At 43.8% G+C, this 15,195-nt stretch overlaps 1 protein-coding gene across 1 annotated transcript; it reads left to right on the top strand.

The window, feature by feature from the left end:
• Nucleotides 1–72: 72 nt before the first annotated feature.
• On the top strand, nt 73–15,104 carry snx30 (sorting nexin family member 30). The gene is made up of 9 exons (XM_075455216.1): nt 73–363; nt 2,131–2,346; nt 6,975–7,085; nt 7,187–7,345; nt 7,850–8,039; nt 8,947–9,146; nt 9,524–9,613; nt 9,937–10,089; nt 11,381–15,104. Exons 1-9 carry the CDS (start codon nt 229–231, stop codon nt 11,456–11,458), a joined length of 1,332 nt encoding a protein of 443 aa, XP_075311331.1. The 5' UTR covers nt 73–228; the 3' UTR covers nt 11,459–15,104.
• The last annotated feature ends 91 nt before the right edge of the window (nt 15,105–15,195 follow it).

Below are 15,195 nucleotides of genomic sequence, written 5' to 3'. Positions count from 1 at the left end.
TTGTCATGTGACGCATATGTTTACATCCGGGCTTTTGGATATTTACTTCCGGAGCTGCGCAGTGGCAGTCAGCTGACAGTTGTGATCAACCAGCGGGTGTTACACCTCCGCTGAGGAGATCTTAACGGTGAAAAAGCTCTCTCTCTGTCTTTGCTAACCCCTTCAGTCGTGAAGAACCGGACAGCCGTTAACCCGATACGTGGCCACGTCCTCCCGCCTTCCGCAGGGATGAGTGTCGGCACTCAGAAAGGCCTGGCCAGCTCGGGGCAGAAGCCCATCACGGAGATCCTCCACCCGCTGTCCGCCACCGAGGAGCCGCTGTCCCCGGGGCCAGATGTCACCATCAGCGTCGTAGGGGACAAGGTAGGGTGTGCTGGGGATTCACCGGGACCTTTTTTTCTTAGTTTGGAAGCAAACGGGGGACGGAGAGTGGACGCCGAAACCAAACCAAACCAAACTCTGTTTATTAACCTGTTTTCAAGCTGACACCAGTGCTCATAGGCGAAATTCATCAAGTAGGCAGTGTAGCAGCAAACTGGGTAGAAGTCACCATTTTGTCTGTTTATATGCTCCCTGTCGTTCGCATCCAAGGTTTGGTGCATAAAACTGCAGGTTAGAGTTCAGCTTAGATCCCCTGAGTGGGAAGTGATTCAATCTTACGGATGTCAAATAAATCTCATAAACCAAAACAAGTGGGTTTTTTTGTTGTTGTTTTTTTTTTTTTTACAAGGAACAGTTTATTGTTAAGTAAGAAAAGTCCATTTAAAGTTGGACATTAAAGTTCAAGAGAAGAGTGGGAAAGTGGTCTGACTGATGCACGTAAACTCACTAATGCTTTGACAAAAAAAACCCCAAAACAAAACAGAAAACTGGGTATATGCATTCGCCCCATTAAAGTTGGACATTAAAGTTCATGTTCGTTGCATTAAACAGACTTCAGTTTAAAACTGTTTCTTTAGAAAACAGAAAAACAAAAGAAACATCTTTATCAGCCTCCGTGTGCTGTCCAAACAAAGATGGACCGTGCAGCTTTGATCACGCAGCCTTCACTCCCTCAGATGTTGAACAGTTGGAGCAAACATTTTGCTCTGGTAAGGTGATTATTGCCAGTCAGAGATGCTGGAAAGCATCCATCAAGGCAAAGTTGCTTTGTGTGGTATTGTTTTCCTTATCCTTTTCTCCCCATACGTCATCGGAGGGCCCGAGGTCACGCAATCAAACTAGATGTCAGCACAATCTGCGGGAAAATCCATCTGTTGGAGAGAACAGGTGATTTCTTTTTCCAGCCTTTCTGCCGTTTCCTAATGACCCGCTGATGGACCAAATGAATTGAGGAAGAAAAAAAAAACATCCAGAAAAACTAAGCGAAGCTGATTGGATTTAACATGATAAGAATTGAGCTAAAACCACATAATGAACGAATAATCTGTTTAGGCCGCCCAGTAAAGGCAGTTCTGGCATTCTAAAGAACACAACATGGTGTCGTTTATGAGGTCGTAAAGTGTACGCTTCAAGATTTTAATCATATCAGATGCTGATGTGATCTTTTTTGGCATGTCGCAACTGGAAAAGCATAGGTTCCCCATGGACAGAGACGATTAAAAAAACAAAAAAACCTCAAATACAGATTAGTGTGATGTTTTCCTCATTCTTTGTGTGACACATGGCTGCGTTTGCAGGCCTGGTTGTTCATTCACAGTGAAATGAATCATCCGATCACCAGAACGGGGTTAGCGGCGTCGTGTAAAACGGAGCACCTGTGTCAGCATCAGCCTGTGTGTTTTTCTGTGTGCACAGCAGAGGCTGAGCGCTGCGAGGAGGAAGTTTGTGTGTGCATGTGATGGCCTGAGACAGCAGAGACGGAGAGGTGGCATTTCTCTTCTCAAATAAGAAGGGAGGGGGGGGGGTTTCAGGTTGAACTAAGGTTGCGCTCAATTTGTTGCTTCAGAAAACCATGATAATTTGAAAGTCCTCCGTTTCGTCCTGCTCGCTCGTGGTTCGATTCGACCCACGGCCTTAACAAGAGCCCCATTGACGAGGAAAAACGGCTTCATCGGCACCACGATCAATCAGTCTGCTTAGCTCTTGGTTGAATGCGATGTCACCACGGTGTCTCACATGTTCTCGCAGGAAGTGGGGCTGATGAACGGCGCGCCGGTGGAGTCGTCGAGTCCCGCCTCGGCCTCGCTGCTGCTCAGCAGGCTGCAGCTGGACGACGACCCGGAAGCCGACGCCACGGACCCCTACACCTCCACAGAAACCCGCGACCTTTTCGTCATCGTCGACGACCCCAAGAAGCACGTCTCCACCATGGAGACCTACATCACCTACAGAGTCTCCACCAAGGTCTGCGATTGGCTGATTTTTCTGGTCACACTGTTTTCAAAGAGGTTTCATTCAGCTTCTGTCTCATAGAATTATTATGGCTCTTCTTCATGTTTCATTTCATATTCCTGCAAGCCATTTTCTTATGTGTAGTTCTTGTTTTGGAGAATTCTCCTTCATGGTGAAATCGTGTTTGCAGCTCAAGAATTAAGAACTGGCTAAAGAACCTCAGTGTTTTAAAGAAAAACACACTTTTATACGATAGTTCCTTCCCTGGAAATGACCAACTGCCTTCATCTGAACTTTGGTTTTGTTGCCTTTTAATAACAACTCCTTAGTGATTTAAAATGGCTTGCATGTAACTCTACAGCTGGTCCTAGTAGTGTATAGTCCCAGCTTCACGGTGAATAACAACATGGCCGACCGATGGTTTGTGGAATGGTGTGTCTAACCAAAATGAGTCTCCACTGTTCCTCTGTGTTTAGACAATGAAGACATTATCTTAGCTGCTTCTAAACTGCCTCGTTCAGGCAAACTTCTGCTATCATATCCCTGTGTGATAAAGCCACTCTGACAGTACACATACGACCAGTTAGCACAACCCAGCAATATGATGGAGTACTGAGGCTGACCAGGACCACTAAATGGAGGTTTGTTTTCTTATGCCAGTCCTTCACACTCTACATTGTAAAACCGGTCAGATATTTGACAGAATGCTGGTGTTCATTAATGAAAAACAGCAGACACCAGCTCTTATGATGCGGCACAAACCTGCTTTTAGTGAGAAAGGCGTAGGAGACGCATTTAGATCAGTAGCACAAGCTCAAACCACAACAGCAGCGGCATTTCTGAACTTGCTTCCTCCAACGAAAGAAGGTAAATCTGCTTGGTCTGCAAAGAGTGTTTAAACGAGATGTTATCTGTGTATACCACGCTATTTATACTACAGATTTGAAAGGAAGTCTCCCCAAACATTAAGCTTTGGCATAACTGAAAGTCATGATCACAGTCACCATGGACCTGAGTGGCATGCTGAAAGAAGGTTTTCAGCTATCTCTTTGAACAGTTCTTTATTGGGTGCAGAATGCAGCATGCAACATGCTTCCTTGATAGACATGAATACCAAGTTGTAATTTCTTAGGGCCACACATACAGGTGCAAATATATCAGAAAACTTAACTTCTTAAATTATTGGTGCTTAAAGCTCCACTTGCTGAGGCCACCCATCTTGTTTTTAGCGATCAAAATGTTTGTTTGACATCGTTCATTTGACTAACAAGTACACAGTACAGTGGAAATGTAAATGTACTTTATTTATGCAGCACATCACAGACAATCCTTACGATGTACCAAAGTGCTTTACAGCAGGTAATAAATAAAGAGAAGAATAAGTCAAAACAAATAAAAACAATAAAAGAACAGTGAAAGCAATAAAATCTAACAAAAACGATTAAGATAAATTAGGTAATAAATGAAATTAATAATTAAGAAAAGTCCAACAGCTCAGTGCAGAGAGAGGGTCTTAGTTTTCCATAATCAGGGTTATCTCTTTGGGCAATTTCTAAGCAACTGCAGATTCCAAGATGATCAGTTCAAAAACAACATTGTAGATTATAGGGAGGTGCCACCATCTTGCCAAGGTCTAGAGTTAGGTCCATACTTTCACCCTCAGCGAAGAGGAAATTGGTCTGAATGGTCAGGAGCAATCCAGGACCACTGAGGCACAGATCTGTCATGAACTGGAAACTGCTGGAAAACAGACCTTGCATCACGTGGACTGGGAGACTGTCGTGGTTAGCTTGACACTCCACCTGTATACCATATCAACTCGTCCTGTATGTCAGGACTAACGGAGAAAAAAAAAAAACACTTCCATCCATCATCTTCCGCTGGTCCGGGGATCGGGTCGCGGGGGCAGCAGCTTGAGCAAAGAGACCCAGACGTCCCTGTCCCCGGCCACTTCCTCCAGCTCTTCCGGGGGGACCCCGAGGCGTTCCCAGGCCAGCCGAGAAACATAGTCTCTCCAACGTGTCCTGGGTCTTCCCCGGGGCCTCCTCCCAGTGGGACGGGCCCGGAACACCTCACCGGGGAGGCGTCCAGGAGGCATTCTCACCAGATGCCCGAGCCACCTCATCTGACTCCTCTCAATGAGGAGGAGCAGCGGTTCTACTCCGAGCCCCTCCCGGATGACCGAGCTTCTCACCCTATCTCTAAGGGAGAGCCCAGACACCCTGCGGAGGAAACTCATTTCGGCCGCTTGTATTCGCGATCTCGTTCTTTCGGTCACTACCCACAGCTCGTGACCATAGGTGAGGGTAGGAACATAGATTGACCGGTAAATCGAGAGCTTGGCCTTCTGGCTCAGCTCCTTCTTCACCACGACGGGCCGGTGCAGAGCCCGCATCACTGCAGACGCCGCACCGATCCGTCTGTCAATCTCCTGCCCCATTCGTCCCTTACTCGTGAACAAGACCCCGAGATACTTGAACTCCTCCACTTGGGGAAGGATCTCATTCCCGACCCGGAGAGAGCATTCCACCCTTTTCCGGCCGAAGACCATGGTCTCGGATTTGGAGGTGCTGATTCTCATCCCAGCCGCTTCACACTCGGCTGCAAACCGCTCCAGTGAGAGCTGAAGGTCACGGCCTGAGGACGCCAACAGAACCAAATCGTCCGCAAAAAGCAGAGACCCGATTCTGAGGTCGCCAAACCGGACCCCCTCAACGCCCTGGCTGCGCCTAGAAATTCTGTCCATAAAAATTATGAACAGAATCGGTGACAGAGGGCAGCCCTGACGGAGTCCAACCCTCACAGGAAACATGTCCGACTTACTGCCGGCAATGCGGACCAAACTCTGACACCGGTCATACAGAGACCGAACAGCCCATATCAAGGAGTCCGGCACTCCATACTCCCGGAGCAACCCCCACAAGAGTCCCCGAGGGACACGGTCGAACGCCTTCTCCAAGTCCACAAAACACATGTAGACCGGTTGGGCGAACTCCCATGCTCCCTCCAGGATCCTGCGGAGGGTATAGAGCTGGTCCACTGTTCCACGGCCAGGACGAAAACCACACTGCACCTCCTGAATCCGAGATTCGACTATCCGTCGGATCCTCCTCTCCAGTACCCCCTAAAAGACCTTACCAGGGAGGCAGAGGAGTGTGATTTCCCCCTATAGTTGGAACACACCCTCCGGTCCCCCTTTTTTAAAGAGGGGGACCACCACCCCGATCTGCCAGTCCAGAGGCACTGCCCCCGATGTCCACGCGATGCTGCAGAGGCGTGTCAACCAAGACAGCCCCACAACATCCAGAGCCTTGAGGAACTCAGGACGGACCTCATCCACCCCCGGGGCCTTGCCACCGAGGAGTTTTTTGACCACATCGGCGACCTCAGCCCCAGACAAAACACTTTCCATTTAAAAAATAAATAAATAAATATAAAAAAAAACTCAGAAGGGAGAATCTGTAGCTCCTGTTCACCAGGCGAATCTTCCCTTCCACCCTTGATACGCTGATTAACAAAGCACGAGGGCCACAGAGCCACCACTCTGCCTCCAAGAACTCAACTTGTTCTGACGGCAGAGAATCGAAGCTTTTGAAGTCTTTCTGTTGCTTCACGAAAGGCACAGATTCAGAGAGAGACGCTGCCTGTAGCCATTCAGTGGCGTCATGACGACAGTTGCCACGTGCACCGTGTTGCTTTGGTTCAGAGGCCGCACACAAATGTCACAGCTGAATATGAGCGCATAGTGTCAATGGAGAGTGTGTGTGTGCTGTCTTTTAACTTATTAACAACAGTTTTTAGACACAGGTGAAAGCTAATCATAAACAACTGAAATATTAATAAATGAAGTCATCCTGTTGCTGTTAAGTGATCCATCATTCATTATTAAGTCCCTTTAACCGGAGCGCTCCTTAATCTGTGGATGGCACGGTGAACTGAGTTTGACGGTCAGTGATTTCTGGAAGTGTTCCTGAGCCCATGCAATGAATTCTATGAGTGAATCGGACCTGGTTTTAATGCAGTAGGTGACCATTGTTGATGTTGGGCAGTGTTCCTCACGGTCATGTTAGATGCCTCCTGATTAACTGGATGTTTTGATGATATTGTGTACAACTATAGATTATGGAATATTCAAAGTTTTCACAATTTTACGCTGGGGGAACATTATTCTGAAATTTCTCCTCACCATTTAGACTATTTTTTTGTTTTTTGTATTTTGCCGAACCTCTGTCCATCTTGTACTCCTGAGAGACTCTGCCTCTCTGAGGTGTTCTTTTTAAAAAAAACAAAACAAAAAAATTTTTTTTTTACCCAATCGTGTCACTGACTTTTTGCAAATGAACTTAATTTGTTGCAGTGTGTGTCTTTTTCGTACCACTTACTTTCCCGGTCCTTTGTTGCCCCCGTCACGACTATTTTGAAAAGTGTTCAAATCAAAATGAGAAAAAAAAAAACACGTTTTCCCTGAAGCATCTCGCCATGTTCTGTTGTAGAAAAAAAACATTGGCTCCTGAGTTTGCTTTGCATTTGAGACCTTCTTTCCAACTGGGCCTTTTATTAAGAAGAACATGTTTGGTAACCCTAGATGTTCATGTGCAACGCAAAAAAAGGCTTGTCTTTATCTTTTTCTTTCTTTTCAGACGACACGGATAGAGTTTGACCTGCCAGAGTACAGCTTGAGACGGCGCTACCAGGACTTTGACTGGCTGAGGATAAAGTTGGAGGACAGCCAGCCGACCCACCTCATCCCTGTAGGTCACGTGCCCTTTGTGGCAGCCCACTGTCCTGCTTTTAATTTGGGATAGAAAAAAAAAGGCTCTCTTACATTCTCCCCTCCTATCCTCCCCTACAGCCGCTGCCTGAGAAGTTTGTGATGAAGGGCGTGGTCGATCGTTTCTCAGAGGAGTTCGTAGAGACGAGGATGAAAGCTCTGGACAAGTTCCTGAAGCGAGTTGCAGACCACCCCGTCCTATCCTTTAACCCGTATCTTAATGCTTTCCTGACTGCCAAGGTAGGACCACAGTCAACTAAGAGTCCAATAAATCAGCCACAGTACTCCATGAGAGAGGAATCCAACTGATACATGGATAAGGGTCAAGAAAGAAATTTAAAAGGCGAAACTACACATTTTTTATGCATGCCCAATGTAAGTCAACCCTTTGTTGTAATGTTGTAATGCAGAGCCTACCTACCTGCTTGGGTTTATTTTTGCCCTCATTTGGCGTGTTTGGCTGAGAGGAGCTGAGACACAAAGCAAGACTATCGATTATTTCGGGGGGAAATGAATTTGTTGCAGCAGTGAAATATTTGGACTCGGATTAAAGAAGTAGGACATAAGCTTACAAAATCAATAAACCATTTAAAATAACTTGTGAAAATGGCCAGCTCTAGGTTGCAGAAGCAGAGAGAAAGTCGGTTATATCTCATGTGTTTCCGTGCGATGCACTTTTAAATGCGTGACTTTGATTCGACGCCTTTGATCGTGACATCCCGTGTTGTCGCTGTGCGACTGCAGGATCTGAACAAGCGCCAGGGTCTGGCCCTGCTGACCAAGGTGGGCGAGTCGGTGAAGAACGTGGGCGGAGGCTACAAGCTGCGGGCGAGGCCGCCTGAGTTCTGCGCCATGGGAGAATACCTGGACACTTTCACGCAGAAACTGGGAACCATCGACCGCATCGCTCAGAGGATCCTCAGAGAGCAGTCAGGTATCCAAAAGATGGATCTATTTAGCCTTTTCTGGACACTGACAACAAATGCAGAGGGTGAGAGACATTTGTAATTGTTGGACTGCAGTTAACTGTGCTATCAGATGCTGTGTCATTAGGAAATGAAGTAACATCAAGACAGACTTCCTGTAGAATAGTACAGCTTCTAGCGTCGTTGACTTTCAACCTGGGAATGAATCGGCTACGATGGGATTCAGAGAGTTAATTCGTTATTTATCATTGTTTAGCTGTGACTTATTAACAACAAAGTAATTTAACTAACCGTGTAACCGGATCCCTCCACAGAAGATCTGTTTTTTTTAACCTTTGAGGGTCACAGTGTTCTGTCTGGGCTCGCAGTGCCAACAAAGAACCAAAAGACATTTCAACAGAGAAAAGGCTTGAGACTGGACAGGAGAGAGATATGGAGAGAACAGAGAGATGAGAAGAAACAGATATGAGGAAGGAAGTCAGAGTTTAATCTGCAGCATTGACTGTGGAGCCTCTTTGTTTGGAGAACGAGTCAACAGACCTTTGGGCTTTGAGGCCGCGTGGTTAAGTGCAGGCCCGACTCATGCGTGTCAAATGATTCTGCAAACATCTGTCATGTGAAATGCTCCTTGTCGCCATCTGTTCAGGTGGTTGACGTGCCAAGTCGGAGGCAGCCTCTTTTCCATGTTGGAGGAGATAAGAAGGGAACTCTCGCGGCTGTAGACAATGAGTGGGTTGACATAGAGTGCCTGCTGCCTACCCATCGCCCCCCTCTCGAGCGTGAATTCCAAATATAGATTTTGTAACCGTACACGCTGATCCCTGTGTATCACCTTTGATGGAAAAAAAAAAGAAAGCTTTGCTGTGAATGGTTTTCCAGCCCAGCAGTTTATTTTTTTCTTGTCACTCTCACCAGAGTACCTGACGGAATATCGAGAGTACGGCGCCGTCTACTCCAGCTGGGCGGGGTCAGAGGAGGAGCTGCAGCGCCCCCTGGAGGGCGTGGCTGGCTGCGTGACAGCGTGTTGCGGAGCGCTGGAGGACCAGACTGAAAGCATGAGCCAGGACTTCCTGCCTGTGCTGAGAGAGTACGTTCTCTACATAGAGTCCATGAAGGTAAGAAGGCAGTCAAATTGGAAGAGGCTAATTGGCTGCTAATTTTTTTCATGTCCATCAAAACACGTTTAGTACTCCCATACACATAGATTTAAGAAAATAGTGGTTTTTCAGCTAGATATACAGGTGTTTTTTTTTTTCTTTGTGGGTGGGCTAACAAGGATTTTATATATGCCTTCTCCTGTGCTCGTACATGGATAAAATCCTACTGTGGTGCGGCATCAACTTTGATCCTGACTGGAGGAAGCGCCATCTGAAATTCTGCGTGTGTCATGTCCTGTCCTCACCAAGCTCTCGATTCAGCATGTCTCTGCCAGTCCAGTCGTTTTTAACACGTTCGTTCTCTTAAAACAGTGGTGTTTTCTGTCTGATTACAGAATGTTTTGAGGAAGCGAGATCAGAGTCAAGCAGAGTACGAGGGCCGCCTCGAAGCAGCCATATTACGCAAACAGGAGGACAAAATGCCCGTAAGCCTCCACCCTTCCCTCAACCGAGTCTGCGATTGCACGTGTTGAAATATTGTTTGTCATTTCCTGGTGTATCTGTAATTTCCGATTACCAGATTACCAGATAAATATTAAACGGAGAATCTTTGCTGTGGATACTTTTCTACCAGTTGTCTGTACTCCACATCTCGATGGAGTGAAAGTGTGCAACTGCCAGTGATCTCATACAATCCTCTCCTCCAAAACTCCTGCTCTACCCAGACCCCATGTAATTCAGGTCCTGCAAAATTTAGTCCTGCACCTAGTTCCCTGTAGCTCTAGTTTCCTTCTTTTATTTGCTTTAGATGCCAGTGGAGGTCGAGAAATGCCAGGACAAAGTGGAGTGTTTCAACGCTGACCTGAAAGCTGACTGGGAGCGCTGGCAAAGGAACAAGAGACAAGATTTCAAACAGCTTCTCATTGGAATGGCCGACAAAAATATCAACTGTTATGAAAAGGTACGCAGGCTTCTGTTAAGGACTGTACACTTGAATAAATGCCCCTCCAAAAATAAGTAAGAAAAACAACAAATACAAGACGTTTTCCCTTGAAATAAGCAAAAAAATCTGCCAATGGAACTAGTGAAAATCGGCTTGTCAAGATTTCTTGAAATAAGATGTGATATTTGGGACTTTTGAGATAAAAGTGATCTTGAAATTAGCTTAAAAACCTCTTCAAATGTAAAAAAAAACCTTGTTTCATATGAAATCCGACTCAAAACAATTTGTTTTCAAGACTTTTAACAAGATATTCCAGATGTATTGTCTTCAAACAAGTCCCTATATCTGGCTGAAATAGTACTTGTTAGGCAGTTGTGTCTTATATTAAGTGTAATGAGATATTTTGACTAGAAATGAGACAAATATACTTGGTAAGACTTTGATTTATTTTTTTTTTTCCAGTGGAAGGCAACTTTCCAGTAGCTGCACGGCTTTAAACGTTTCTCTTAAACAGTTGCTTTTTGGATAAGTTTCGCACTGCAAAATGTGGCACACGGTGATGTCAGCAATGGCAGACACAACCATCATTTTCAGAGTTTGGCTTTTGGTCCTCACCATCTTCGCTGCTTTTAGCCCTAAGTTCTATTTTTAGGGAAATGCTAAGTTAGCAGCTAACTGCACTCTTAGCTAGCTCGTTTGGTTGGCAAGGTGCTTCTGTGACGTTAATATATTTTCTAATAATGTGCTGTTAACTATGATGATATTTGTCTTAAAAACATTTATTTTAAAAGGAAATGAAAGGTTTAATAGTTTCTCTAACTTGGAAAAAACCCCTATTAACATTTTCTTGTTTAAATTCAAATGCACAGCACTGGATTATATTTAGGTTTTGTCTTCTACGTCCAATTCAGTAACTCAATTTTAAGTAAGTAAACTTCAAAGTAAATTTGCACGTTGAGTTGTTGTTGAAGCTGTTCATTTTCTAGTGACGAAAGCTAGGTGAGCTTTTTCTCTAGTTTCTGGTTGTTTTTATGCTAAACGAAGATACTAGCACTAGCTTCACACGAGACATTCTGCACACAGCTTCTGTTAATGTTGACATTTGTCAGCATCATTTTACTTTACTTTATTTTTAATGGTTAAATGCTTTTCTCAGGGGCTCCCAAGTGGTGGCTGTCCCACAGAAGTTTGAAACACCAAAATAAGTTATCACAGCTAATACAAAAACAATAAGAAGACAATCATAAATTGCTAAGTCTTTCCGTTTCTGTGCGTCAGGTGACTCTCAATCTGTCTCCACTCTCTCTAGTGCCAGGCAGCATGGGAATCACTCATAACTGTTCTCCAGGACAAACAGACTGAGGACAAAACAAGTGACACGAACTGAAACATGTCCTTGTGTCTCAGCCCTCATCGCTCTGTGTCTGTACAACACGCCCTCTCATGCCAAGGAAAAAGACCAAAGGGGCAACGCATTTTAACTGCTGAACTCTGCCCCCATTCTCCCGCAAAGATGATTGTATGCAGAGGAGTCGTCTCTTACGCAGATGATCCAGTGCAGGAGGTAATGCAGGGTGCACACCGGAGGACAGCTGGGAGAGAGGATTAACTTGTGTTTTCTTTCTTTTTTTTTTTTGCTGCCGTTCTTATGAACATTTTCTACTTCATATTTCCAATTAACAGTTGGTTACTAATGCTGCTTGTTTTTATCCAACCGCAATCTTGGAAATATGTATTTTCAATGGGCCCTCTCCATTTTACATTGAGCTAAATGTGAAGAATAAGCTGACCTGCCAGAGTATGAAGTTTCTTTAGTGGAAGAATTCAGAGCATTTCTTTTCTCCTGCCGATTGCAAAAGCCTCTGAAGGTGCAATGCCAAAACTCTCCATTCCATCTCTTAAAAAGCATCATTTTTGATTTTTTTTTTTTTTTTTTGATAAAAGTCAAACCCGGAGAATATTCATCCCTGTTATTTCTGTTATTTTTGCATGAATCGCCCCATATGTTCTCTTACCTCTGATTGTTTTTCAACAGCTCATAAACCGTACCTCTTTTTTTTTTTTTTCCCTCTTGTGATTTTAAAAAAAAAAAAAAAAAAAAAAACATGCTGTGGTTTGCACGCATGTATGTGTTTGACCACTGAGGGCAGAGGTGTATTCATGTTGTCAGGGCTAAAAGATGGCGGCTTTTTCAAAGAGAAACTTTTTAGAATGTACAGCTAGTTTTGCCCTTCGCATCCTTGTAGAGACGTTGAAAGGAGGCCATGCTGCATTTAAGCTTGATGACACAAGCGTGTGTGTCTGAACTGAATGTCCTGGTTGATCTGGGAGGTGAGTTGGTGGATGGTTCTAAAAAGATGAGCACAAATGCAGAGATTAGATTAAGTTCGACGTCTTCAAAAGAATACAGAGCAGCAGCTCCACCGTGTGGCGAAGCTCTGAACGGTTTTCATATTCTTTTGATACCATTGCCTTTGTTGGTTTCTCTTCATATCCTCTTTGTCGGGGCCATTTACACCCTCTGCAGGCTGGGGATTCCACCTCTCTTCCTCAAGCTAAGGATGTACCACCGCTGAAAATGTTGAACAGCACTTTGGGTGGATGATGAAAAACGCAGGAGAAACGACAGAATACATAGGTACTTTGTTTTTTTCTGTAAGCACATGAAAACTTTTTACCTTTCTGAAGAGACATCTACCAATGCCGTGTCTCATTCACTAAATATCTTCTTGTAAAACAAGTAAGTCCTGAATTCAGGATTTGACCTGTCACTGCTTTCAAAAAAAAAAAAAAAAAAGAAATGGTTGAGAGCTGTCAGCTGAACATCCGTCGGGACTGGAATTGATGAATATCCCAAACATGTTCTTAAGACTGGCTTACAGGGGAACAAATATTACAGAAGAACGTGGATGAAAGGGAATTTGGGAAAAAAAAGACCCAACTGTGACGCACACTGGACTTGAAAGGCTTAAGTTACCCATTTAAAGTGAAGGGTTGATCGTGAGACTGGGGGAGTCGGTGATTAGTTCAATCCTGTGACAGAGCTGGCTAAGGGAAAGCATTTGAACAGGGAACTGTAGCAGAAGCGTTTTTGGATCACACCTTTCTTGTCTTGTGGCTTTTTGGTCTCGCTTTAACAGAAAAGTAACCTCACACTTGGCTTTCAGCCACGGGAAGATGAAGCCAGCTCATCGTTTTCAGGATGAAGGTCGTGGGATATTTTCTTTTTCACAAGTTCCTTCATTTTTCAGTTGATTCTTATCAGTTTTAGATTTTTTTTTTGTTTGTTTTAAATCGATGCCACACTATGAGAACTGCCTTTCATATAACCAAACCTAATGGGATTTAGTGTCTGTAGCAGCTTGTAACCTTTAAGTATATTCTCAACTTTCTTTTTTTTTCTTTTTTTTTTAATTTTCTCATCTTTTTCCCCCCATGAGCTTTAAAAAGACACGTGAAAAAATAAAAATATATATATATTTATATTTATATTTTAGCCATTTTGAAACCAGATCAAGAAAAGCTGCCCTTGTAACTCTTACTAAGATTTAAGGCGGCTACAATAGAGGTTGTGCTCTGTAGATGCGGTGATACTAAATAACTGTTTCACTGGGGGAATGAAGGAAATAGTAAAGCACACTTGAAGGAAGAGTCATCTAAACACATCGACTGTATCGCCTATTATTCCGCATATCCTTTACCCCACACTGCCGTCTTTAAAGGACAGTTTGTGTATGTTTGAAGTTTTGGATGATTTTGAACGTGTATGCCTGAAAACTCAAGTATTTTTCACTCTCACTTACTTCGGAAGAGCTTTGAAATTTACTGGAAAGCCAGACTTCAGGAACGTTAAAGCACCTCTTGTAGGTAAAGCCTAAGGTACCCCGCTGAGTCGCCGCTCACCGGAAATGGAATAAAAGTTTTTATTTTTTTGTTTGTTTAGTTATAGTTCTCGCTCTTCTTGTTTGTTTCGAGGAAATGCCGAACCAAATAAGACAACAAAGGTGTTCGCTTACGAGAAAATGCCTCGCTAGTGTTCATCCAACTGTAAGCTTTGACATTAAAACTCTGACGAAATGTGCAACATTTCCGGCGGGGTGTGAAAAGCGACTTCATTCTTTTTTTTTTTTTTTTTAATCAAATCAGTCTTTTATTTTGAAATCCGACAACATTGGTTCATCTTCGGACTGCATTTTTGAGACAAGTTTTGGTACTATTCAAACACTGTCCCCAACCAAGTTTAGTTTGATGTCAAACAAACGGGGGCTTTGTTGGGATTGTTGTGTGAAGATGACAATTCCACACGTCAGAGGGAGCAGGAACGTGCACAAACAATGCAAAATCCGGCATAAGAAAAACATGTCGATTTAAAAATCAATGCTCTATTTCACTGTAAATTCACATGGGCACCAAAAGGATCCTTGAGTTTAATGTGCATAGCGTGCTCCTCGCCATAGCCATTTGTAAAAGTCCGTCCTGTGCTGTGTGCCTGCAGATTTATTTTTGCACTAAACAATGTAGCTCCAGCACCCGAAAAACGTGAAACAAAATTTCTCTGTTACCAAAAACAAATGACAGACTATCTGATCGAGGCTTGTTTTTGTTTTTTTTGTTCCAAACGTTCAGAAATGTCATAAAAGTTATCGTCAGCAGAACTGATTCAGGTTAAACCCCTCAAAAAAGGGGCGATCCGGGGAGACGTTTCTTTTACACGCAAAAGAAAATGTTTTTAAGTTCAGTCCTCCTTGTGCGGGTTTACACGTGAAGGCGAAGATCTGATTTTCAGCACAGGATAAACCCGTCGAGCCTGAACTAAAAGCAGAGGAATTATTGAACGTGTGAGTCTGGCCTCGGTCTTCTCCTCTGTTCCTCCCCACTGTGTACTGTTTACGTTCCTTCTTGTACATTTGAATGTTAATAACACTTTGTTGTAATTATTAAAGAAGCTTGTATACTGATATCTTTACCACATTGTTTTGTTTTTTTTTGGGATATATTGGGCCAATAATAAAAAGAATGAACGAGTTTGATAACTTCCTGCTTTTGTGTGATTGTGCTTCCTTTTTGCTTCAGGGACATTTCATTTGATATCCAGTGGACACAGTTCTAGTGTTGGTATTAGTA

Source organism: Odontesthes bonariensis, chromosome 22 (assembly GCF_027942865.1).
Source record: "Odontesthes bonariensis isolate fOdoBon6 chromosome 22, fOdoBon6.hap1, whole genome shotgun sequence".
Taxonomy (NCBI): domain Eukaryota; kingdom Metazoa; phylum Chordata; class Actinopteri; order Atheriniformes; family Atherinopsidae; genus Odontesthes; species Odontesthes bonariensis.
This window is presented reverse-complemented; position numbering and strand designations above follow the sequence as displayed.

What these genes read in the sequence shown, in the direction of transcription:
- snx30 (XM_075455216.1), top strand. Translation starts at nt 229, where the DNA reads ATGAGTGTCGGCACTCAGAAAGGCCTGGCCAGCTCGGGGCAGAAGCCC. An exon ending in AGCCGACCCACCTCATCCCT is followed by an intron (nt 7,086 to 7,186) that starts GTAGGTCACGTG and finishes CCTCCCCTACAG; the next exon opens with CCGCTGCCTGAGAAGTTTGT. An exon ending in GATCCTCAGAGAGCAGTCAG is followed by an intron (nt 8,040 to 8,946) that starts GTATCCAAAAGA and finishes CACTCTCACCAG; the next exon opens with AGTACCTGACGGAATATCGA.